At 41.2% G+C, this 23,816-nt stretch overlaps 2 protein-coding genes across 4 annotated transcripts in view; one reads left to right on the top strand and one right to left on the bottom strand.

The window, feature by feature from the left end:
• LY75 (lymphocyte antigen 75) overlaps positions 1-4,677 on the top strand; it is a 40,755-nt gene extending 36,078 nt beyond the window's left edge. The window contains exons 33-35 of the mRNA XM_072342419.1: positions 1,169-1,291; positions 1,761-1,928; positions 2,377-4,677. Of these exons, the coding sequence (XP_072198520.1) occupies positions 1,169-1,291; positions 1,761-1,928; positions 2,377-2,561 (476 nt within the window). The 3' untranslated portion in view covers positions 2,562-4,677. The remainder of the gene's footprint in view (positions 1-1,168; positions 1,292-1,760; positions 1,929-2,376) is intronic.
• A 621-nt stretch (positions 4,678-5,298) lies between these two features.
• LOC140254740 (unconventional myosin-X-like) overlaps positions 5,299-23,816 on the bottom strand; it is a 65,013-nt gene continuing 46,495 nt past the window's right edge. The window contains exons 26-42 of one of the 3 annotated variants that reach the window (XR_011904297.1): positions 23,545-23,668; positions 22,888-23,131; positions 22,041-22,136; positions 20,334-20,427; positions 19,694-19,749; positions 18,376-18,518; positions 17,380-17,574; positions 16,466-16,623; positions 15,809-15,932; positions 13,341-13,638; positions 12,429-12,636; positions 11,870-12,006; positions 10,377-10,500; positions 9,611-10,060; positions 8,515-8,706; positions 6,969-7,703; positions 5,299-5,883 (exon numbers count right to left, since the gene is read on the bottom strand). Coding sequence is in view for 2 of the 3 variants with exons in the window: in XM_072341707.1 (XP_072197808.1) it covers positions 7,590-7,703; positions 8,515-8,706; positions 9,611-10,060; positions 10,377-10,500; positions 11,870-12,006; positions 12,429-12,636; positions 13,341-13,638; positions 15,809-15,932; positions 16,466-16,623; positions 17,380-17,574; positions 18,376-18,518; positions 19,694-19,749; positions 20,334-20,427; positions 22,041-22,136; positions 22,888-23,131; positions 23,545-23,668 (2,757 nt within the window). In the remaining variant the exon portion in view is untranslated. Of the gene's footprint in view, positions 7,704-8,514; positions 8,707-9,610; positions 10,061-10,376; positions 10,501-11,869; positions 12,007-12,428; positions 12,637-13,340; positions 13,639-15,808; positions 15,933-16,465; positions 16,624-17,379; positions 17,575-18,375; positions 18,519-19,693; positions 19,750-20,333; positions 20,428-22,040; positions 22,137-22,887; positions 23,132-23,544; positions 23,669-23,816 lie in introns of those variants that run through there. The other 2 variants (XM_072341707.1, XM_072341708.1) reach the window with 2 other exon arrangements.

Below are 23,816 nucleotides of genomic sequence, written 5' to 3'. Positions count from 1 at the left end.
CTCTGTACCAAAAGAATTAAAAAGGCAAAACTGAAGAACTGATACTAGTTAGACTTTGGCTTTTCAGCCCTACTTCTTAATTTAGGAAAAATAAGAGCTAGTTCTAACTTTGAACATCTCATTAAGGTTCTTGACATGGGCATATCTGCAAAGGAAATTCAGATGCCCATTGACAGAGGATTTAGAAATTTGAGGGTTAGATAGGTTTGTTTGAAATAAAATTAGTGCTGTCAGCAGTGCTTTTTGTTCGAGGCTTTTGTTAGCTACTTGCAAAGCTATCCCTATCAAATAGTCCAAAGCGCATACAGTGTAGGTGTTATTAGGGCACACAATATCACTAAAAATATTAACTGTCAAACGAAAGGATTTTCTCTCCTATGTGTGGAATGTATTGCAAATGATAAGTTTAAGCAGCCTCGTGTGCAGAGTCTTTGAACTTCTTTCTTTAGAAGCTAGTGACTGTCACAATGTTTTGTCATTGCATGATGTGAAGTTAAACTCAGTAGGTACAGGAGGAAGAAAAACAAGTGCTAATAGACTCAGTCCTGAATGCAGCTTTCTATTCAGTCCTGACTGGCCTACTGGTTGAAAAAGAAAGTAATCTTACTCTAAATTAAGGTTCTAGCTTGTATTTGTATATACTGGTAAAGAACGGGTACGCTCTGAGCCTATCCTCATTGTAGCTTTTCTCTCTTTACTCCTTAAATGCTGTAACACTGTATATAAAAATATGAGGTACGGTGGGGGATTGATTTAGAAATTAACTTTCCTCAGCAAAATGCTGAACAGTTCTTGCAAACGCTGAGTTTTGTTCAAGTAAATTCTTCAAAAGGGCTTATCACTTGGATGAGACTGGTAATTCTGAATCAGGGATGTATCTTTTGGTATGTGACATGTAAGTATTTCACAGCTGCAGTATGTTTACACCATTTTATTTCACATGTCCTGCTAGCATAACCAGTCACCTGAAATGGTCTTGCATACCATTACACTGTACTTGAGGGAGGGGGAATGTCTGTCTTCCTTCTGCTGGTTACTTCAAATTGATGTTATAAACCCAAATTGGCAATTGCTTTCCTCTTATAATTGTTTCTGCAGAAAACTTCATGTATGAGCACAATGAAAACTGTTGATGTTACACTTCTGACCATTTTTCTGTTCCCCTTAGATCCTTCAGCAGCCCTTCTGACCATTGGGGATGCTGAGGAGAATGCATTTGTGAGCACGCACATAAAGGAAAATGATCTAATTACTAGAAAAGTATGGCTTGGACTGACTCAGAGCTCTAAGGGTAAGAAGCAGCAATGATTATGAGTGTTTTGTGCAGAAAATTTAAAAAAAAAAATAAAAATAAAAAATATGCATAAATCCTCGAATGAGAATATAATTATACAGTATTGGTAGCCCCACACTAACCCCTGCCTGGGGCTGGCATCCCTCATTGAGCAGTGCAGAGCTCTCTGGACTCCTCCATATATTAAATCTCTTCCTGCCATGCATTTGAGATAATCAGGAATAAGTGACATTGCTTTTCTCTGACACTGTCATTGATACCTAATGGTGATGTCTTATCTGTTCCAATAAATCAGATCCTAAGGATCTGGAGATGTGGCTAAAAGGGACATGTTTGTACTTATTGCTTTTAATATATGGGTTATGTTATCAGCCCTGTTTCTTTTTGTAATGTAAAGAAATGAGTAGTTTGTGAGCTACTGTAATGTAATTTTGGTGACCTAATTTAGCAATTTTTTTTTCAACAGGTCAGTCCCTGCACTGGCTTGATGGCTCATCAGTTAATTACGCCAACTGGGATAACAGAACCACAGAACTCAGTGAAAAATGCAGTGTTATCATATCCACAACTGGCAAGTGGTCCAAGGTTGACTGCAGTCATAGTCAAAGCAGAGTGGTTTGCAAAGCTCCTTTAGGTACATGAGCACTGATTTGAGCAGATGTTAAACATTTCACTGACTGTATTCAGGATTTTCTTTCTTTTTTTTCTTTTTCAAAACAAAATAGCTGTTCACGCTCTTTTTCACCACACTGCTTACAGGAGAGGATGTATCACATTGCTTGCTTGAAATGAGTGCAGAATTTCTGGTGCAGCAAACTAGTAGGTTTTTGACCTCCACAGGTCCCTTCCAACACATCACAATTAGAAAACTAACAACTGAGTTATTAAAAATAAACAGATGCTAATTCATACTGGAAACTAACTTCCAGTTACTGAAGGCTACTAACCTGGTGAACCAGTTTGCCTCGACTTAAGCCAAATGATATCTGTATAAATACAGCAGTAGAGTTCACCTACCTAAACACTGACCCTGTGAAAATATTTGTACCAAGGTTCTTAAAAATTTCTTTGTTCTGTTACAGGTTCTAATCACACCGGGGTGGCTGTAGCTTTTGCCCTGCTAATTATCCTTGTCCTTGTTATTGGGTTCGTGTGGTTTATCTGTAAAAAGAAGCGTCTTCACTGGAGTGCCTTTTCTTCTGTACGTTATCAAAGAGGGATAAATGATGATGAAGCTGATGATGTGTTCACAAAGGATGGCTATTGAGAAGAACTGTTCCTTCTAGGCAATTTAGCATGAACTTCACTGTGTGAAGCCGTAAGGACTGAACTACTTGATGTTTTGTTACTTCTTTTTGAAAAAGTAATAAGGTTATTAACGGGGACTGAGTTTTGTTCCTTTATACAAGCGTGCAGTTTTGATTCAAGCCCACAGTAATTATTTACATTTGGCCTCAGTTGTTTAAGGTACAAGTTCTTTTGGAGTTGTGTAATGTATTTTAATTTAGAGTATTATTTTCCATCTCCTTACTGGAAAATGTTTTTAATTAAATAATTAATGATGACTTACTTCATGCAATGTCACCTTATTGAACGCATGTAAAGCTGCCTCATGAATTCTCTAACTCTGTACAATTTTTACTCAGTAACTCCGGGCCAATGATGTGCCATTTTGATGTGTTGAGGATCGTGCTGCTGGATTGGATTGTCTGGCTAGCACAGAGAGGGAAGCGCTTGGTTTAGTGATTTTTGTAACGAGCTGTTATGAATTCTGATACAGTGGGAGAAAACGGAGTTATCAGACCACGAAGCATTCTTTCCTGTCTATCTAGAATATAAGTTTTTATGTTGCAGGGAAGGAAGAAGAGAATGTTGTTACTTTCTCCCCCAGATTAATGATAATAATAAACAAGTTATAATGGTTGAGGGACGAACATTGGAATCAGTATCTAGACATAGCAGAAAAATTGAAACATTTTAACAAATGCACTTAGAGTAGCATTTAGAAGAAGAATTACTCTGTTCTATCCAGTGGCTTCAAACTACTCTGAAATTAGACCTGTGTGACTTTCTTCTGGATAAAATGGTAAAGAAAGACCATTGTATAATCTGTTGCAGTGTGATGCCTGAGGATGGGAGTGTTCCAGTTTTTTATCTCCTTTAATGAAATCCTTCTGACACTTTACCTCCAGTAATGCTGTTGGTTTTTATTATGATTAAATGCTTAACTATATAAAGGGAATATCTGCTATCTGTCCAAGAAATAACGAAGGAATATCTAAGGAAGGAATGAGGACAAATGTATGGTAAATTAAGTTGTGTATGTAAATGCTAAAAATACTTGAGTATTTTACATAAAACTTAAACTTGTTTTTTGTATGTGATGTGATCTATGCACTCCAAAGAAAGCTATAAGGGGAAAAAGGGAAGACAGCTTGTTGTACACCTTCTAATGATTTGATCAGTGTTTTGGAGTCCTCAGACTTCTTCAGAGCAAAGTGCAAAGGGCAGATGTTTACTTTCATGAAGGAGTATATATGCAAAAGACCAGATCCACCCCCTGTGCAGTAATAATGGTGTGATATGATGGACAGGAGTACATTTGGTCTGATGTGCTGAGAAGTTTACTACTGATTTCTCTGGAGCAACATTGCAAGGTGATAAATTATGTTCAGCTGCCTTATTTCCCTGCAGTTTACTGAAACGGACAGCACTTTCCTTTGTTCCTGTTTGCACTATTTTGATAAGCAGGTGTTGCTTATCATCTGCATTAATAATAGAGAACCTCTTGTAGATATTACTTTAGTACTTGTTGAATAGCACAGTGAAGGAACATAGCCAAAGAAAAACTTGTTTGTTAGTTTGCTGGTAAAGAAGTAAGCACTTTTGTTGTATATTTGGTACTTGGGCACAGCTGTGAACGTTTCCTTTTTCTTTCTTAATGGGGTAGTTGCTTTGCTGAATGACTTAAGTTAATGAGCTTTAACAACAAAAAGTGTTGGTTGTTGTCCTTTTCTCACAGCAATAAGAAGTGGGAAAATATGTTGAAAATCCTGCTTGGAGATTTACTGGTTTTATAGGTGTTTATACTTTGAACACTTTGAGTTGTGAAGCTGAAGTTGAAAGTGGAAATTAGTGATAAAAATGCTAAATCCCAAAATATAAATATATACTTTTTATAATTTAAAGAAAAAAATGTATATTTTATTCTTATGAATGATGTAAATAATTTTGTAAGGCCCCTTTTCTATGTTTGTTTCATCACACCCAAGTTGTCTCATCACTGGTAATTCTCATTTGAACAAGCACAGCTGCCTTAGTGCAGGTGAGTAACCCACTTCAATTGAAATACACAGCAAGATTATTACTGAAAGAATAAAGCTAAATAAAACACTAAACTGCTTACACTGGTTTTATTTCCAGCGAAGCAGTTATCGGAGCTATGGTACAGCTCATCCACCACTGCATCAAAAAGCACAAAGTAAAGGGGCTTTGATCACTATTAAACCAGATAAATGGTGCCATCATAAGAAAATAAATAGGAAAGCTCATCAAAATCTTTTTCATATATTGAAAAGGAGCATCAGTAACTTTCCAGCTTAAAACATGATTTATTATACATAATTATTTATACTAAGCTGCTTGCATAGTTTGTACAGACATGCCAGTCTGAGTAATAGAAAGGCTGAAGTACACCTGGCTCTTAACTAACTTAATTGATACAGCTGTTAACCACAAGTGCCTGCACAAACTGCTGTGTGGGGCTAATGTATTTATTTTATATCTATTTAGAGCATATAATTATCTAGTATACAATTGTGTATGTATATATATATATATACACACACACACACACATATATATGTATACATATACATATACATATATATATATATATATATATGTATATATATATATATATATATATATATAAAATACACATTATATATATAACACCAGATTGGGAGCCGCAGGGAGCACCCAAAATGGCGGCGGCACTGAAAGCAGCTAAAGGAGCAAACTCTGCGCATGCGCAGTGTGGGCGGCTCGGCTGCCGTCTCCTCTGGCTGTGAAGTCTCGGATGTCTGAGTAAACAGCACAACGTGCCCAGCAGTGAATAGAGCCTGTGCAGTCCAATAATTTATTAACGTTTCATCTTGTAAAGCCAGTTACAAATGAAGAAAATAAACAAAAACACAGCAGAAGGAATTCTGTAATAGAAATGAGCAAAATTACAACGAATACTAATGGGAGTTACATTCCCAAGTGGGTTCAAGCTGCCTGCAGCAACCCCACGGCCAGAACACAGGAACAGTGCAGAGCTAGGACAGGGATAACCAAGGCTGTGCTGATAGCCATGAAGTCAGCGTGCAGAGCCATACGTGTCACGTCTCAGGTTGCCCCTGCACTGACTGTGACCCCAGCTGTCTGTTTGTTCCTCGTGATACAAAGGGGATGTCCATAAGGTCCTTCAGAAAAGCTGTTTAAGGCAAAACTCCAGTTGGAAGTGCAATACGCAGTGGTGGTTGTCCTTGTAGGCTGGCTTATGTGGCAGGTGGGCAGTGTTTGTTTGCACATGCTGCAGTGGGCTTGGGAGGAGAGAGAAGCAGGATTATGCACTGTGGTTTATCTTCGTGCACTATTCTTGTGAGAGGTTTAGTGAAATGGCAAAAGCCCGAGGTGAATTTGATCCAAATCTGGTGCATGCCGACTCTTTGTCTTCTGGTCTGTGAAACTTCTCCTGCACAGCTAACTGGCATTAAAAAGCCTTTCTTCCTGACTCCTGACACACCCCCTCCCCCCCCCCCAGAAATGGGAACAGCTGATTTTACAGAAACCTGTAACCTTAATGATTCTGTGATTCACACACTGCCTTCCAGCTCCATTAGGAAATTCAAAGGGCCTTGGCATTCCAGGACCCCAAGACCAAGATATAAATTGCTTAGCCTTAAGGGCTCCTTGATTGCCAAAGCAGCCAACTTACAGTGTAACTCACACTATCCAGTACTATTTTAAACAATGACAGTTGTCTTCAGTCTCCTGCTTCCATCTTTTGCTTCTTCAAATTGCAAATTGCTATTAAACCCTCTAAGAAGTGATTGTTTCAGCAAAATAACCTTATTTTCACGTTTTGCTGCTGAGTAGGGACCTGGAGGGGACAGGAAGGGGATTTAGGGATAGGAGCAGTTCAAATTGGAACTCAGCAGAGAATGAAGGAGTTGGTATCTGCTTACAGTAGTACAAAGGAATTAAATCCTTGTCTTTAAGGGGTTATCTAGGCATCTATTCACTCAGTATGAGACAGTTCATCTAAAACTAAATTTTGGGATCCCAGTCAGCCTAAAATCCCATCTAGAGAAATAAGGGATTTAATGCAGGCACTGCAATCTCTGACTTCTATCCAAAACCCCAAGTTTGTGAAAAACAGATCTTCTGGAAATGCAACTAAATCAGTCTCACCTTCTGAGCTGTACCGGGGAAAAGGCTGTCGTTCATTTTTAGGCAACAGGTGCCCAGTGGAATGCACCCAGAATGGCAGCTGACAAGGTATTTCAGCAGTGCTGGACCCCACTATTTTCTTCTAAAATGGAGTACTCAGAATATTTACTTAAGGTGCCATTTCTTTTTTTACATATATGTACCTGTGAACACACACCGGAAGGTAACAACTCACCTTACATGGTTTTAGTTGTTTGTTTAATGGTCATTCACGTAGTGTTTGACCTCTTTGCTGGATCGTCTGGCTTCAGTTGCGAAAAGGCTTTTTTCCTTTTAAACCAGATCAGATCATTAGGATATCCTGAAGAGAAAACCCTCGTAACTTATTTTAGGGTTGCCTACAAAATAAATAAAAACAAAATATTCTCTTTGCAGCCCATGCTATGGTCCCCGATCCCAGATGTTTGCATACTGAATATTCTTAAGGAAGCTGAAGCCTGCCTCCTGTACAGTCCAGATTCCTGTGGTTTTGTTTCCACCCGTATGGCAGGTAGTTGTGAAAGCAGCAGAGAGGACAGGCAGAAGATGCTTCTGTCTTCGCTTCTTTAAAAGGTACACTGTTCATCAGACAAGCCAGGAAAAACAAGGTTTGGGCTGTTAATATTTAACAAGTTGTTACTGTTTAATGTCTTTGGGCAGAGGTGCAAATCCCAGGTACTGCAGATGCCACTTCAGTTCATTAATACAGTAGTCACTCGAGTGGAGTTCTTAAAAACATCTTCGCTACACTTGTGCTGGCAAGTTGCAAATACCAATTATCAAACATCTGCCTCTCTCTCCTGGCAGTCCATTCTTATCACCTAGTCCAGATGCTGGCACGACTGTCCACACTGGTGGCTGATTTGACACTGCAGCGTTTCTTCACTATCATGTTGATGTATGCTTTCATGATCTTTATTATCTCGCCCACCTAGAGAAAGAACACAATGAGGTAAGCACATTGAAGATATATTTCCATTGATCAGATCAGTCATTTTGCAGAAAGACTCCCCTTGTCCAAAGTTATGGCATCGTAAATTTGGTATGCAAGATGAAATGTGTACATGACAGTATAGATAATCATAAAGGAACTGAGATCATGACAGTTACATACCCAAATGACCTGGGCAATGAAAGCAAGGATAATGGCAGGCATTTACAAATAAATGTTAAAATCACTGTGATTTTTCTATTTGGAAAATCCTCTCTAGGTTATTCTAGCGTGTTGTTGAATGCACAAACCATAAAGGAACAGACCCACGTCACCTCTAAGATGCAGCAATAGGGAGTTAACACAACAGATTCTGCTGGGAGAGCACCAGGATCTCACAGCAGTACCTGTTATTCCTCGACAAGTTTATGCTCTGTTTTACCGAGCTTGCAACTCAAAAAGCACATGTAACACTTCCAAACACCTTTTATTTTTGGTAATTTTGTGAAGTCCCACCTTATAAACTGAAAGGGAATGAAGCAACTGAGCACCCAAAGTTTGAAATCCCACATGCCCTGGAAGACCACTCAGTCTCCTTCACTTTCTAACCAGCATCGTTCCTTCTTCTGTACATCTCTGTATTCAGGACCGGGTACCACAACACTTCAAGTTCAAGCTTCCTTCATCCTTTTCCTTGGCTGTCCTGATCATTCAGCAAGAGCTCTCACATATAACCCTGTCTGATCCTCAGAAATTAGGGCTTTACTGGAGTGCTAGTGAAAGCACACATACAACAAATGCTTTCACATACCTGGGAAGTTTCAAAGAACATTTCCCTCTCGTCCACTGTAATTTTGAAGGTGTTGGGCTGTGGTGCTCCAAAGAAAACAATGTGCTCGTACTGGAAAGTCTCCAGTGGTTTAGGATCTCCACGTTTGTAGACAGACACATTCTCTGTGCTGACTCCAAGCCAAAGATCATTTGGAAAACCTCCCTCCTTACACTGCAGAAACAGAAATCTTGCATCAGTACAGTGGAGAATTAAATCACCTTTAATTCAAGGAATCTGTTCCTGGTTGCTGCTGAATATTTCGTTTCTCTATCCCAGTAGGGAAAAAAAAACCAAAAACCTACAGAAGGAAGCATCTAAATACTCCAGCCACAAAGACTTAGAAATGGCACAGCTGTAAGTAAATAGTAATGGAGTAATAAGTGACTGTAGTACCTAACACTTCTAATCATATTTAAAACCCATCATTTTACAGATATATTATTTTACAGCAAAATCAGTAAGGACACACAATCCTTCCAGGCAACATAAAAACAACAACAAAAAAATGGAGCTACAGATTCCTACTGTAGCAGGCTAATCCCAGCGGCTGAACTGACCCAGTTTGAGAGGTTTCTGTAACACCACTGCAGAGGAGGCTTGCATTTTTTGCTGTCAAGTACAACATGGCCTCATTTTACCTTCACTCCGCTAGCTACCACCTTCCTAAGCCTGGAAAAAATGTCCAAAAATGAAACTGGAATTTATCATCTCCCCCAGTTAGGCAGGATGCATCAGATTTCTTGAGCTGAGCATCACACCTTGTTGAGTACATGGTACTACAAGCTTTCTCTCAGCTTACACAGACAGAATAGCAACTTCTGGAAGTTCCCTTCTGCTGCTAAGCCATATCATACACAGAGCTGCCCAGGGAGGTGGTGGAGTCTCCTTCTCTGGAGATATTCAAGACCCACCTGGACGCCTACCTGTGCGACGTGGTGTAGGGAGCCTGCTTTGGCAGGGGGGTTGGACTCGATGATCTCTAGAGGTCCCTTCCAACCCCTATAATTCTGTGATTCTGTTCTCCAGGCTGACCCCTCTACTTGGCAGCAGTTAAATGCATTTATACATCTCTCACCTCAACGTCAAAGAGGGTTGACCCATAACCTGGCCACTCCTTTACAATGGACATGTATTTCACCATAGCCTGATGCTGAGAGAGTCCCTGCAGCTTGGTCCATTTCTGTGCTATGCTTGCACGAGCAGCTGACAGCTCTTCCTTCACCCACATCTCCATCATCTGCTCCTCTTCTACCTTCTGCTTCTTTACAGAGCCTGTTTTGAAGCCACGTTTCAAGGTCCCTTCAAGGAAGCTGGTCCGTCGCCTCTCCAGAGTGTGACTGCTGGTACCACTGCTCTTTGTGGAGTGCAGTATTTTGGATTTCAGTCTGTTAACTGGATAGATTCCATCCAGACTCCAACTTATTTTAGAATAATCTCCGTGAAGGTACTGCAGCCGGAGTGCTGCCAGGCGCTGCAGTGTGTCTTCTGGTGCAGGAAAATGACCATCTATGAGGCTTTCGTGAGCCTACAAAGGAGCAAAAAGTCCCCCAGACTCATTAGAAAGCAGAGTCATGATTCAAAGCTGGGTCTGTGTACAGATTCCTGTTGCACATGCCTTAGTACAAAGCCAATCCAAGAAGGAAAGACCTTGTTTTTAATACTCCCATTCCCTAGAGAACTTCTGTCTATTTGCTGGGTACACTTTAGTCAAAAATTCAAGGTAATAAATTTTTCTATTCAGATCAGCATTCCCACTTCTAAAGCCAAGATAATACAGTTTTCTGTATACTCCAATATGCTTCTGCCACCCTTGGAAACTAAGTCTCCCACTGCTTGCTTACCTGCTCAAACATGAAAGCAAATTCCACTCCATCTTTGGGAACATTCTCTATATCCAAGAAGCAGTACAGTTTAAAATATAGCTGCCATTGTCCTTCCTCCTCCTCTTCCTCAGAACCAGCAAGTCTGTAAGCAAAAAGAAACAAAAAACTGCAACCTGAAGCACCACGGTACATCCACAGTACAACTCATGCTATAGAAGTGCCCCTGGATTTCTGAAGAAAGCATACAGAACTACCTAATGTACCAAGGCAATCACAGGGCAGCACAGCAGACTTATCTGATGGCTTCCACTTTGCTCCTCCTAGTTAAATGGAATATTTATTCAAAAGAACCCAAAGTTCTTCCAACAGATCGGATCAATGGAGCTAGATATTTGAAGGAGTTGTGGGGAGGACACTGAATATTCCCCATTTTCAAGATGCTTTTCCCATGTAACCTCAATCCTTTTTGCAACCAGAGTCTTGTCACCATTTGGAACAACTTATCTTTCTCTTTAGAATAAACATAAAATACAAAATGGTATTGCCAGCTTTCTCTGCAAAAACCACAGCCCACAGTAAGAAATTAGAGCTCCATTTATGCCCACTCAGTTCTTGGCTGTCTCTTCTGATATAGCTATTATGATATAAATTGACAAGAATGTTATCAGAGCTAATTGATATCAAGACATTTTCATAGAAGGCAGCAGGCTGAGTACCCTGAATCATTTATACAAACAGATTAACTTTCTTGTGTCTTCTAATTAGAGGAGACGACACCAAGAACTTCAAAGGAAACAGCACTGAAAGCTACATTGTTGAGATGGTCCTTAAGAACTGTATACACTCATAATAAGCAAGGTGAACAGTTACTCATTGCAGTTTAGAAACATCTACATAGGCATCAAAGCAACCTCTGATGGCTGTGACCATAGTGTTTCAAACATCTGACAAGCAGCATCTCCACTGCTTAATGCTTTCATGCTATATCATTCCTTTGGACAAGGAGCTCACAGATGGTATTTGTTTGTGTGTCCTATACTAACCCATCCCATTAAGCACAATAATAAAAGTTACAGGGCGAGGAAATCTCATTTTGATGGCTGTTCTGAACTACTGATAGCCCTCAGTACTTCTAGAGACACAGGCATTATGTAAGAATTCACTGCCAGGAGGCAGTATTTCCCTTTCACAGAGAGGGAACATTCAAGACAGCACAGTGACTTAACCAGCCCTTCTCTGAGCTCTGCTAGGAAAGCATTACTCTTTGATAAAAGCGCTGCTAATTCTGCCCTGTAAAGGTAATGCTTCTTCATCACTGCAACAGATGTGAATATGGTTTTTGCCGCAGCGAGAAAGAGCACTTGAACCTTACCAAAAGGGAGCTCACATCAAAATGAATTCCAGAAACATCGCACCTCCTTTGAACAAAACTACCTGTCTGTGCTCTCACTTAACCCAGGGTTATGACCAACTGGGAGGTAAAGCAAAGATTCTACAGAACATTCTTCTACCTCTCAAACTTGGCCAAGATATCAGCTACAATCACTCGGCTCTCAACAGCGCGGTCCACCTGCTGATTATGTTCAAAGAGAGCGAACATATTACGGCTGTCCTCCATTGCTAAACCTCGGATCAGCTTTTCAACCACCTGCAAAAAAAAAACACAACAAGAGAGATACATATTATAGCGTAGGCATTGCACATGCTTTCAGAAGTGAGCTTCTCAGGGGGAAAAAAAAGACATGTTGTTTTCACAGCAGAATGACTGTGCAGATGGATGAATGCCATCACAAGCAGCCATGAACAGAATGGAGATAGAATGGTGAGAGCAGGATGGAGTGATGACAGCTGGCATAGCTGGACTTTGGTCATTGGAACTATCAATACACACAGCTCTACTCAGCCCATCTCTGACAGTGATCAACTCAGATACCCAGGAAAGACAGTATAAAATACTTTTCCTAAACCCTGAAAAACTGAAGATTAATATAGAAAAGGAGCCCCATCATCAGGCTCAGTACCTAGACACAGAGGATTTCTTAGACCTGGTTGATGCTATGAGTGCATTACCTCCCCAGCACTTGTATGAGAATTGATGGTGATTTTACAGGAGCCCCCACCATGGCAGTACACTGTTGTGGTCATTTCTTCACGGGTGAGAAGAGCCTGTATTTCCTCCTGGGAGGGCACAAACTCCCTCGTCTTTGTTCTCTTCAGGGAATCAGTGATGAATTGTGCATATCTGTCTATTTCTGAGCCTGGAAAAAGGTCTTTTACCCTAATTGGAAAAAGAAGTAAAACAGGCCATTACACAGTAAAACAGAAAGCAAGAACATTACCAAATAACTTGGAATACTGCAGGTAGAAACATCAATATCAAACAACTGCAGGAAGACGAGCCCAGTTAATTCCTGGAATTATGGAACCTGCTTTAAATGCTCACTGCAGTGGGATTTCTCAGGAGCACATGACAAAAGAAGACTGAACTTTGAAGCGTCCAAGAGGTTCAACTATTTGTGTATTTTCCCGAATTTCAGCTCACTCTTTCCTAACTTGGAAGGAATCGAACAGACTTTACAGGCATTTTCCATTATTTATCACAGTACAGACTGCTTTGGAAAGCTGCATTGGATGCTGAACATAAACTGGGAAGAAACATAAACAATTTATTTCACAAAAATTGGAGGCTAAAGCAGATTAAAAATAAATATTGTAAGCATTACATGTGCTTAATTAGAAAAAAAAAAAAAAAAAAAAAAAAAAAGGTGAAAAACACTGCAAATCCAATTTACTGTATCTGCTACTCCAGAATGCCCATTTTGCCTATGGCTGCTGCTGAATACCTCACTGAATGAATGCAAGCACATTCCTCACCTTTCTACAGGTTCACTTCACCATAGGAGGAGGATGAGACACACAACTACAACAGACAGTGCAAGTTAAGTAGGGAAAGGGAATAATGCAAATGAAAAGGACCTTCACCTTCTCAGGTGGAACTTGAGGTAGCGAAGGATCCCTCTGCTGGGCAAGAAAGTGCAGCTCATACATGCCATCAGCTGCCAGTGGTGCAGGTTCCCAGTGCTGTTTGGATGTGGCATGTGATTCGTTTGCTTGATGAGCTGACAATACACTTCATCACGAAGGGGCTTCAGATCATGGCAGGTCTGAAGAATGCCTTGGATAATTGGTATGGGGTCAGACACCGTCTCAATCTCCTGAAGGGAGTTAAAAATCTTCACTGCTTCATCCTGTAAGCTGCTGTAACCCTTTTCTTGTTGCACTAGGGAACAATCACAAAGGTGACAAGAGTTGAGCATCACCCTCTTCCTACTGGTCCAGCAGTAGGACAAGCAACAACAGTATAGTCTGTGATGGGAAAGCAACCTGAGGAGCTGAATCGGCTCATTTCTTGGAACTTACAATTCATTAACACATCTACTTTCTGTTTGCAAATGCAGCTTTAGGTAATATTTGCCAATATTCAACTTGTCACAACTGCAAATTCATTTCTGAATATCCCACACAGAAAAGAATAATGTTTTTAAAGGTAATTAATGTTGAAAACCAATTCAGTTCACAGAAAAAAAAACCAATACAAAACAAGCGATAAACTGATCTCAAGTGCCAGTCTATTCTTAGACATTACACTTCTTTCTTTGCTTCTGTGCTTTCAATATGTCATTTAGTTTGATTCCTGCAAAAGGCAGCAAACAGTTTTCCTCTTTCACTTTCTTCATGACATTCCTCCAGCCTTTTTTTCCAGATGTTCAAGAGTCTTCCTCCAATTAATCCCTGTTGGAATCAAATCTTTCTGTGCCTTTGGTATCCCATGAACATATTTTTTTCCCCACTTCTCCTACATCTTTGTAACTGAGGGTCAAAACACATTCTCTATTCAATATGCAAGTGCACGACACATCAATATACCAACATAAAGCCTTTTTCTTCTTCCTTTTCTAAGCATTCAAACCCTAGCATTAGCTGCTTTGTTTCCCTGCTCAGCATAAAAGCTGACATTTTCATAAAGCTATGTGAATTGGTGTTCACTTCCCTAAGCAGAACAAGATCACACAGACCCAACACTGTTTTGAGTCAGTCCGTTCTTCCTCAAACGCATTGCTTTCCATTATCCAGATTGAAGTTAATTTCTGGGAAAAAAACACCCTGTACTTCAGTCATTCAGTATTAAAAATTCTTCTGTATGTCACCTATACATCAGCAGCTTTCAGTTCTAGCGTGCCAGTCTGGGATCATCACCAAACGTTGTCACTTCAGTGCTCATCCCCTTTTCTACTTCAATTACGAATACATCAAACACTACCAGTGCTAGCACTGAAATCTTCTGATGACCATTCTCTTTTAGAAAACTCCTTTTACTCCTATTTCTTAATCATTTAAATATGGAATTAACTGATTAAAGTTTCCTTATAATCTTGAAGCAATTACACTTGTTTAAAAGGCTTGCCGAAATATGCCTCAGGAATCTACCCACTTATACCACAACAGAGGATAACCTGTACCAGTAAGGCTTGGCAACTCTTTCAAAGAGCTCAAGACATTTTTGAGGTATAATCTGCTTCTACAAAGGCCTTATCACCTCCTTCCCTACTGCTGCTCTCTATTACAGACTCTGTTGATTCTTGAAGTCAGACTTACCGATTTGAAATTCTCCAGGTCTCTCCTGAAACCCTTTTATAAGAGAGGCATTAATTACCTATGCGTCATTCCTTTGATAAATGCCATTCCTCTGGTGTCAGGGCACTTTTAAGCAAGATATTACTTGTTGCTATTAATAATTCACCTAGTGCCCTCCTAAGTTCCCTTACATAGGTGACCAGTTGGTCTCAGCAGCTTGTTCTACTCTTTCTACTGACTTGCTCCATAACCTCTACTAATGACATTTCAATTGCCATCCTTTGACGCATCCCTCAAAGGAAGAGTTTCCTAGTAGAAATAAAATTCTCTCCCCCACATAAGGTCTCTCTATGCTGATACACACAGGCAAAAATTCATCATGCTCATGCTATGACTCAGTGCCACTGTCACACTTTGGCTATTTGAAGGCTATCAGTCTAGCTATTTTCCTAAAGCATTTGAAGGCAAGATTCATTTGCAATCTGTATCAGTTTCTCCACAAATACTATCCCATTGCCAGATTCATGTTGTAATCCTGTTCTAGGACTTACAATGGAACCATCAGCAACTCAAGAAGGCAGGCTGTACATTTAGATCAACTACCTCCCCCCATTTACTGTAAGAATCAGTGTTCCTCAGTCAGAACACTGCAGATGCAGAACACATTCTGGGAAGAGAAAGGCACGACTCCTCTCAGAACCCTGCAAGATGCACTGCTCAAAATGAACTTCACCTGCACAGAGGGAACTAATAATTTTGGGGTGCTCCTCCATGACCCTCAAAATAAGAGGCTGTCACATGGCTAAAATACTTACAGTTGATGCTAACGTCTCCATACGGTAGTGGGAGCAAAGGGGAGTGCAAAGGGTGTTGAGTGTACCGCAAGATTGGGTTCCTCCTGTACGTCTGCTCCACTACTTCAAGGTTAGTGCTGTTTTCCTAAAAGAAGAATTCTTGAGATCACTTCTGAATGTGGAGTGACACAGCAACCAGCAAACAAGCAGTTGGAAATGCTCTCTCCGACACAGAACCCAACTATTAATGCAAACCTCTGCAGCTTAACCTTTAACTAATATTATTTTGTCCACGAGAGGACCGTCCTCCTGCCTCATTACAGCTTAACTTCTTCAGTGCCTTTGCAAAAAGACTTAAAGCTTTTGAGAAATTAAAGTGAACTTTATGACCAGAATCACCACCATGCTTGCTCATCTTGAGAGACCTTTAGGAGAGCCAAGTATATTTCTCCAGATCCCTCTTGAATCTTTTTTTTAAAACTTGGTGATATTAGCTGACTTCCACTACTTCAGTCCTAGGACCACACAGCCCAGGGTTTCACATTACAGCTCCAGTTAAAAAAATTTCTACTAGATATAATTATTTAGGCAGACAATCATTTTGGTTTCTTTTGTTTTGTTATCCTTAGACTGCAATCCCATTCCTAGCCACACAGAAATCAGCATGATGCCACCTACCCTGATGTCACGAATGAGTTGCTGTGTAGGTGTTTCTATGGGAACTTTGCTGTCAATGACACCTTGAATAGCAGAGGCCCAGCGCATAGCTTCGTTCAGCAGCTTTGTGTACAGTCTGTATGAGTGCTTTCGCCCATGAACAATGATGTTCCAATAGCCTGTAGAGACACAAAGAGGCTGGAAGATGAGGATTGTTTTCACTTCATCTTCCCTTTCTGTCTGTAACACGTGTCAGAGGAAAACCTTTGCTGCTTCAACGGTAAAGCACGGTGTACCTGGTTAAAATGGACTGGGCAGGCAATACCATTCCCAGTTCCCAAAATGGGCTTAGCAGTGGGATGGCCCCAGCAAAGCTTTCCAAGATAGCAGTATCACAGTGTAATATACATACTTCCCCACCAACCAGGCAGCTCACATTCACAGATTGGATTTGGGCTACACTGTGTGATTATCACTCAAAAAAATGACCAGCCAACAGGACAGATCCCTGGCATATTTTGCTTCTAGCAAGCTGAGTGATGCAGCAAAAAAAAAGACCTCAGGTGCTTACCCTTTCTGTTATTTAAGAGAATCACACTGATCCCAGTTATTTACAGTGTTAATGGTATTAATCTTTGAACTTAAGAACTCAAGTCTATTTAGAAAAGATTTAGATAAATAATGACACTACTTAGTGATAAAACATCCACACGGTGCATTGCCATCAGGTGTGAAGGAATTGCCATCACTTGCACACTGTTCTCTGGCCCTTTGCAAGTCTCCCATGGTTTGTGTGGGGATGATGTGTGCAATTACAGAGCCTCAGATATCCCCAAGACTGCATCTCAGCATGACACATTACATTCCTGCACCCTCCCCTCTTCAGGCAACTCCAAACACTGTCCACCTGCTGAGAACTGCTTCCGTCTTCTTACCTGTGTCTTTAAAGACCCTCTCATCAGGCTGCACTACAGAGCAGAGGCTATTGAGCACAAGTGTGCCAAGCTTGGCAGCTGTGCGCTCAGACGACTTGTAGTAATCAAGGGCAGTGTTTGTCAGCACAAACCAGCGTTTCTTCATCTTCAGAGAGGACACCTTGTTGCTGCTCTGAACTTCTTTATGAAGCCAGCCTAGCACAGGAACACAGACATGTCAGTGGTTATCTTTCACCCCAACAGCAAACCTTTCCTTTGCTCTGGGATCAGGCTGCAAACACCCTGCAAAAAAAGCTCCTACTACCAGTCTTGCTTTACTGGCTATAATAGCATCCTGCACAGTAACTCTAAGCAATCAGACAGATTTCCATTGATCTGTTCTATCCTTCAGCCCAATGTATTTTCTTCTCAGCAGTCTGTGACAGTTCACCCCCGCCATCAAGGCATCTTCTGTCTGGGATACTTCTCTCCCAAGTCGTGACCACAGGAATAAATCATTTACAAGTCATCATGCGATGACTGCCTCCATCTCCAGCCAAGCTCTAACTAGAGACAGAGTTCATCTTTTGCTCAGCCTTACAGCATTATTCACACTGCGTCCATCAGAATCAGGTTGGTTTGTTTAGCTGAATACAGCAGCAGTCTCGCAAAGCTCTCTCCCCCTCCCTCTGCCTCAACATGACAGGTGTCAGAAGGAACAGAGTTTTCTGAGAACAAAAGCTGCAGTGTCATGTTATAGTCAGTCTAAGCCAGCTGCTCCAAAGCAGCCATGCTCCCTCCTATTCTCTGCTGGCATTTGCTGGACAGTGTGTTGAAATAGGCTGTGGAACTAACACCAGAAAAATAAACATACAAATAAATACTTATTCTTCCACTTCTAGTTTTCTGAACTCACTGAAGCTGACTCACTGCTAAGCACTTGGATTAGCTGCACTCAAACCTCCTGCTCAGATCACAGACAGATGAGTTTCATATAGCATGATTGCATCCTATTACCTCTCACAAGGAATTCCTGGCCATCCACCTTAGATTCGCCTTTTGGTTTCTGCAGCAGAGAGATCCAGTGATGCATCTCCTCTGGGGTGTCACTGTTGCAATGAATCACTCTATTTGCTGTGATGATCACAAAAGAGTTTGGTCTGTAAGAAAAAATACGCAGTAAATATCAGCCATAGCCATACAAATATCTCCCGTCATGGCACACTCAAAGCCACATCCTCCAGTGTTCTGCAGGCAATGCAGAAAGTCTATGGATACAAACTTACAGGGAAGCATAAAAAAATAAATTAAAAGCATCTCCTCCTATGCAGCTGCTCTGCAAACTGATGAATGCAGAGACCTGTCAGGTAGAATTAAACATCTTTCTAAACCTATAATACCTTCACTAGCTAAGGACCAGCTGTAAAGCACCCTGGTTTCATAAGCGTAGGACTTTGGGCTGAGCTCATGCTGGTACCACTGGGCTGAGCTAGTGCAGCTGCTCTGCTTGCTCTTATTAAAACCAGTGATGCAGTAGAAAAAGCAGGTCCCAGCAGCAGCAGATAAAAATAAGCTGCATAAAATCACAAAAAATAAGCATTCTCCTCAGAATTTGTTTAACATAATTCAAACACAGACGCTCCAGAAGAGTGTACCTCAGCAGATCCACAAAGAAATTCTGACTGCTCAGCTTACTATTCGTGCTCTTATTTCTTCTTTTCAGTAGGACACTGTCATGGTTTTGTAATTTTGCTATCAGTATTCCACATCAAATTAACTATAAGGAGACTAGGCTGGATACTAGCAAAAAGCTCTTGATTAAAAAAAATAAATAAATAAATAAATAAATAAAAAAAAGTCTTAGTTTGCTACCAAGATACACATCATCTAAACTAGTAGCCACAAAGTCCCCGCAACCTGTGTGAGAAAGCAAACAAGAACACCAAAACCAGGGCAGAGAAGTAAATGGCTTAATAGCTAACATTTTACTTCAGTGCTGCAGTGAGAAACTGGGCTCTGGCTGAACTGTTAACACTAGAGAAAATAATCAAATGCTAATGCAAAGTGATACAAAATGGCATGAAGATTATGCTGTTCCCACTTTTTGGATGGGAGTGTACAGAAACTTTCACTCAAAGACAATAACATGCTTGTGACCTTCACGCCTAGAAAGTAGGGTAGCTTGGAAGAACACTAAGGACTTCAGCTGAGTTTATTTGTGAGACAAACCTATACAAGCTTAAACAAATACAAAACACAAACAAAATCCAGGCCTACCCACAAAAATAAGTGAGGGAGTTTCCAATCTAAGAGGTGGTCAGGTTGTGGTACCTACCTGTCAGGGTTGTCTGAGGCACAGACAGAGTCAATAAGCCCAACATCCAGGGTTCCCTGTACAGTAAAAGAGAAAGGCAACAGGAATTGCTTGCATCTTAAGTTACAGGCATCATTCTTGGTGAATAAGATTAGACCTGAAAACACCCTTATGAATTCCAATAGCTTGAGTAGAAATGAGCGTAAGAGAAAGGCATGAGTGAGTCATCTTTGCTCCCTAACAGCATGAGAAAGTGTGCAAGGACACCAGAGGACAGGAGGAAAGAGCTGCACGTTTCTAGACAGCACTACAAAGGTATGAAATAACCTCTGCCTCCACATCTCAATGCCAGTAAGACACATTGCTCTTCTTGACTCTTATCTGTCTCAGAAACCATGACAAAAAGCCCTAGTGCCACAATCCCACCCAGAAACGTTTCATTTGCAAGAGGTGAACCAAGAGGAGATCCACGGGTGATCAAGTTGATAGCCACCACAATCACCCTGCTCCTCACTGCTTACCCTCTATTCTACCAGCTTTGTGCAATTATCTTATATATCTCATGAACTACCGCACTGCCTCATGCTGGAAAAACACACACAAAATAGTTAAATGCAGATGGCTCTGGACATGCCCACGGACTGGTTGCACAGTAACTCACCACAGCATTCTTTGGGTTGGCCTGTTCATCTTGCATTTCCCTCAGCTGCTGTGCCGTAGCACTGTGTACTCGGCTCAGAACATTAAACCAATCGCTGGCAATCAAAACAGACACAAAGTTAGGATGGGGTAGTGAAAATAGGTCTGGAATATCATCAAAGAACCTGGAAAGCAGCCAGTGGGAACACTGCTTCATTCACAGTTTCCTAAAGACTATGCTGCACAACATCTCTTGGGCTGATCATACCATAACCTAATGTCTTCCTTCCTTCCTATTTACCCATGAAAATCCAGTGTGTGTTCTCCAACCCACTGACAGCTGCTCCCACAAAACCCAATTTTGCTATTCAAGCAGGCAGCAGCCTCGCCAGGGAGCAGCACATGGCAGCAAAATGAGAAGAGGATACAGCCTGTGTAAGGAGAGGGTCACTTGGGATCTTCAGGGACTCAAGCCCTACAGACTACTGGAGCCTTTTTAACTACTCTCTGATCTGCTCATAAACTTGAAAGTCATATGTCTCTCTATTAATCACAAGGTTTTTATAAGCTTGTTTGGAGTGAAGCTATTTGTCTGTGAAAAGGCTTCTTATTACAGACCTATCTGGAGACTGAATCTCTGCTGCAGAACAATCAGATTCTTATCTGCAGCTTTCAGTGAGATCAGCAAACGTCTACACTTCATAGAGGGTTCTCAAACTGGATACTCAATGACATCTGCTGATCTGCTCCTTGCAAGTGTTGGTGCCCTCTCCGTCAGGACAGAGGCTGCCGTGACACAGAGACCACATTTGAGTGTCACTTGTTCCAGCAATTCTGTAATGGCATTCTGTAATCCCTGGGAATGGTTACTGCAGTAGTAAAGATTCTGAGTTAAGAAATGACTCTCTCTCCAGCTACTACCCCTTGAGTTTGCTTGTTTCTCATTTGTATGGCTGCTCTTCAGTCTACTTCTGTTCATTTATTTGTGACCAAACACTTCACCCCTTCCTCCCCCTACACCCAAACAAAATAACAAACCTGAATAAGTCACAGAGTCAGATGGAAGTAGATAAGGGAGACAGTTGCACTAGCCAGGCTGACAGTGCCAAAGACTTGCTGAGAGTGGAAGAAGGGTGCGGAAGACATAAGGAGCTAGGCTTAGTAACCTCATAACTTGGCTTTCTATAGCCCAAACAGGTTGTCCAACCTGCCCTCAAACAACTGATTCCCACTGCCTGGCCGCCAAGAAGGAAGGATATGAGTCATTTGTTTGCTTTGCACTGGGAAGATTTTATCAGATGACACTACAGACTCTGATAAGCCGCAGCATTTTCTCTGTCTCCTGGATAAAACCCAGCTGCTCTCGCAATCATTTACAGGCAACATGAATAGACTTTTTGTTTGATTCAAGACTCCATTTAATAAATATATCAGCTATTAGGGGTTGCAGTTTATGTTAAGGTTTTGTGTGTCTCCTGAAGTAACCCTTGAAAACAGCAAGCTCAGGGCCACGTGCAGAAGGTGGCAGTTCTTTGAGCGACTGATAGGCTAAACCACCTCCTCGTAGCTAAGACTGGCAGTCCCCAGAGCAGGGGTGGCACTTCCCAGTAGATGACTCCTAGGACCCAACCTTTTTTCCTCCCATGATTGTGTTTCCCAGGCTCTCCCATGAGCAGCTAGGTCAGATCTGAACCAAATGAACAAGCCCAACAAAAGAGCCCTCTTATACCTGGCATCTTCAGGTGATTCTGCCACAATGTGATAAACTCTGTCTTCTGTCACAATGTCCAAAGCATTCTCTTTTTCATGAATGTCCACAATCTCCCTGGAACACAGCAGATTACAAGAGCCACGCGCTGAATATCTTTTACAGGAATAAACTGTTTCAGTTATTGTCACATTATATCTTTTGGGAGCCTCTTAAATAGATTTTTACACTAATCTACTATAAAAGTAAAACATAAGGAGTTAAATGAATTTTCTTCAAGCCAGCAACAGACTGGACAGAAGAGATAACAGAAATCAGTATAGATTGCTGTTGACAAAGTGGGATGTGTTGCTCTTCTTGGCACTTCATAGGGTCACAAAGCTAAAAGGTGACTAGTCTCTCCTTTCTGAGAGCAGGAGCTGAGGAAACTGGCTACTGTGGCAAAAAGAACATGGAAGGCTCAGGAAAAGGCACAGTATATGCTGCCAAACACAGATCACACTGTGAGCTTCATACTATCTCTGTGAAATGCCTGAGAAGCCAAGAAGCAGATGGAGACAGGGTAGGGTAGGTTGCATGGGGTATGTACTTAATTAGCTCCTCCTGGTCTGGCTTCATCCATGGTTTTCAAAAAGCTTCTGCCAGATTATGAAACACAAGACTGGGAAAGAGACTAACAAATAATTCCAGACACCCTACAGAGTAAAACTAGAAGACCTAATTGTCTTTCCCTTCCCTTATGTTTCTGATTCTTCAGTCCCTATGGGAGTTCTTCTTTAAAGTGATGAAATGGCAGCACTGGACACTTCATTAGCTTTCAATTTAGACAGCAAATACTAGGGATCAAAAGGATTCATTCCTCACTCACTTTGCCTTTCTGATATCAATTGTCCCCTTCAGCTTTTCCTCGCTATCATTCTCAAAGTACATCAGCTTGGATTCCCGAAGCACAAACCAGCGACGTTTCCAGTTGCGTCGTGAAAGTGTCGACATGCCTCCCCCCTTTTTATAGAGCCAGCCCGACTTCAGCGCCTCCTGCTTGGTGCGGAACCACATGAAGGCCTCATTCTTCAGAACACACCAGCGCCGTCTCCATGGGTTCATGAGACCTCCTGCGAAGCAAGGGAACAAGATCTCATCAGATGTGCAATGGCAGCCACTTCCCCTCTTGGTCCTTGCATCACAAGTGCTTAAGTGCCACTGCAGTTTCACTGTCAACAAAGGAGCTGAGGGAGAGGATGAAGAGTATGCTGAAATTCAGACAGAGGGAATACAGAATTTGTGAGACACACACAAAATACATGCACTACCCAATATTTTTATATGGTCTTCAGTCCTGTAGTTCAGAATGAGTCACACCAAGTGGCCCACCTCAGAGCCAAAGATATTCAGCCTAATCCATGATACACACCTCCTAGCTATATGTACTATTTGCAAAGGAAGACAATGGCTGTGAATAAAAAAATAAAAGAAGGAAGCAGGTTTCCTAATCCAGTTCTTTATGGTTTTGGCTGAAGCTGCTTACCCTTCATGTAGAGATAGCTGTGAAAATAGGGTGGTCCTGAGCCATTGAAGATGGTGACACGTCCATTACAAAACTCTTCATCTGTATCTATGTAAACATCCACTTCCTCTTCACTGTCCAAAAACTAAAAAGAAAAGCAGAATCCATTCTACTCAGATCCTCCCAGTCACAGGAGGACTGGAGCAAAGCAACAAGACTGTGGAATCACATGATCAGAAGGGTGCAAAACACACACTCTCTTTATAAAAAGAACACAGTAAAACTAAAGCTTG

Source organism: Excalfactoria chinensis, chromosome 7 (genome assembly GCF_039878825.1).
Source record: "Excalfactoria chinensis isolate bCotChi1 chromosome 7, bCotChi1.hap2, whole genome shotgun sequence".
In the NCBI taxonomy this organism is placed as follows: Eukaryota; Metazoa; Chordata; class Aves; order Galliformes; family Phasianidae; genus Excalfactoria; species Excalfactoria chinensis.
The sequence above is the reverse complement of the archived record's forward strand: the minus strand, read 5'-3'. Positions and strand labels throughout refer to the sequence as shown.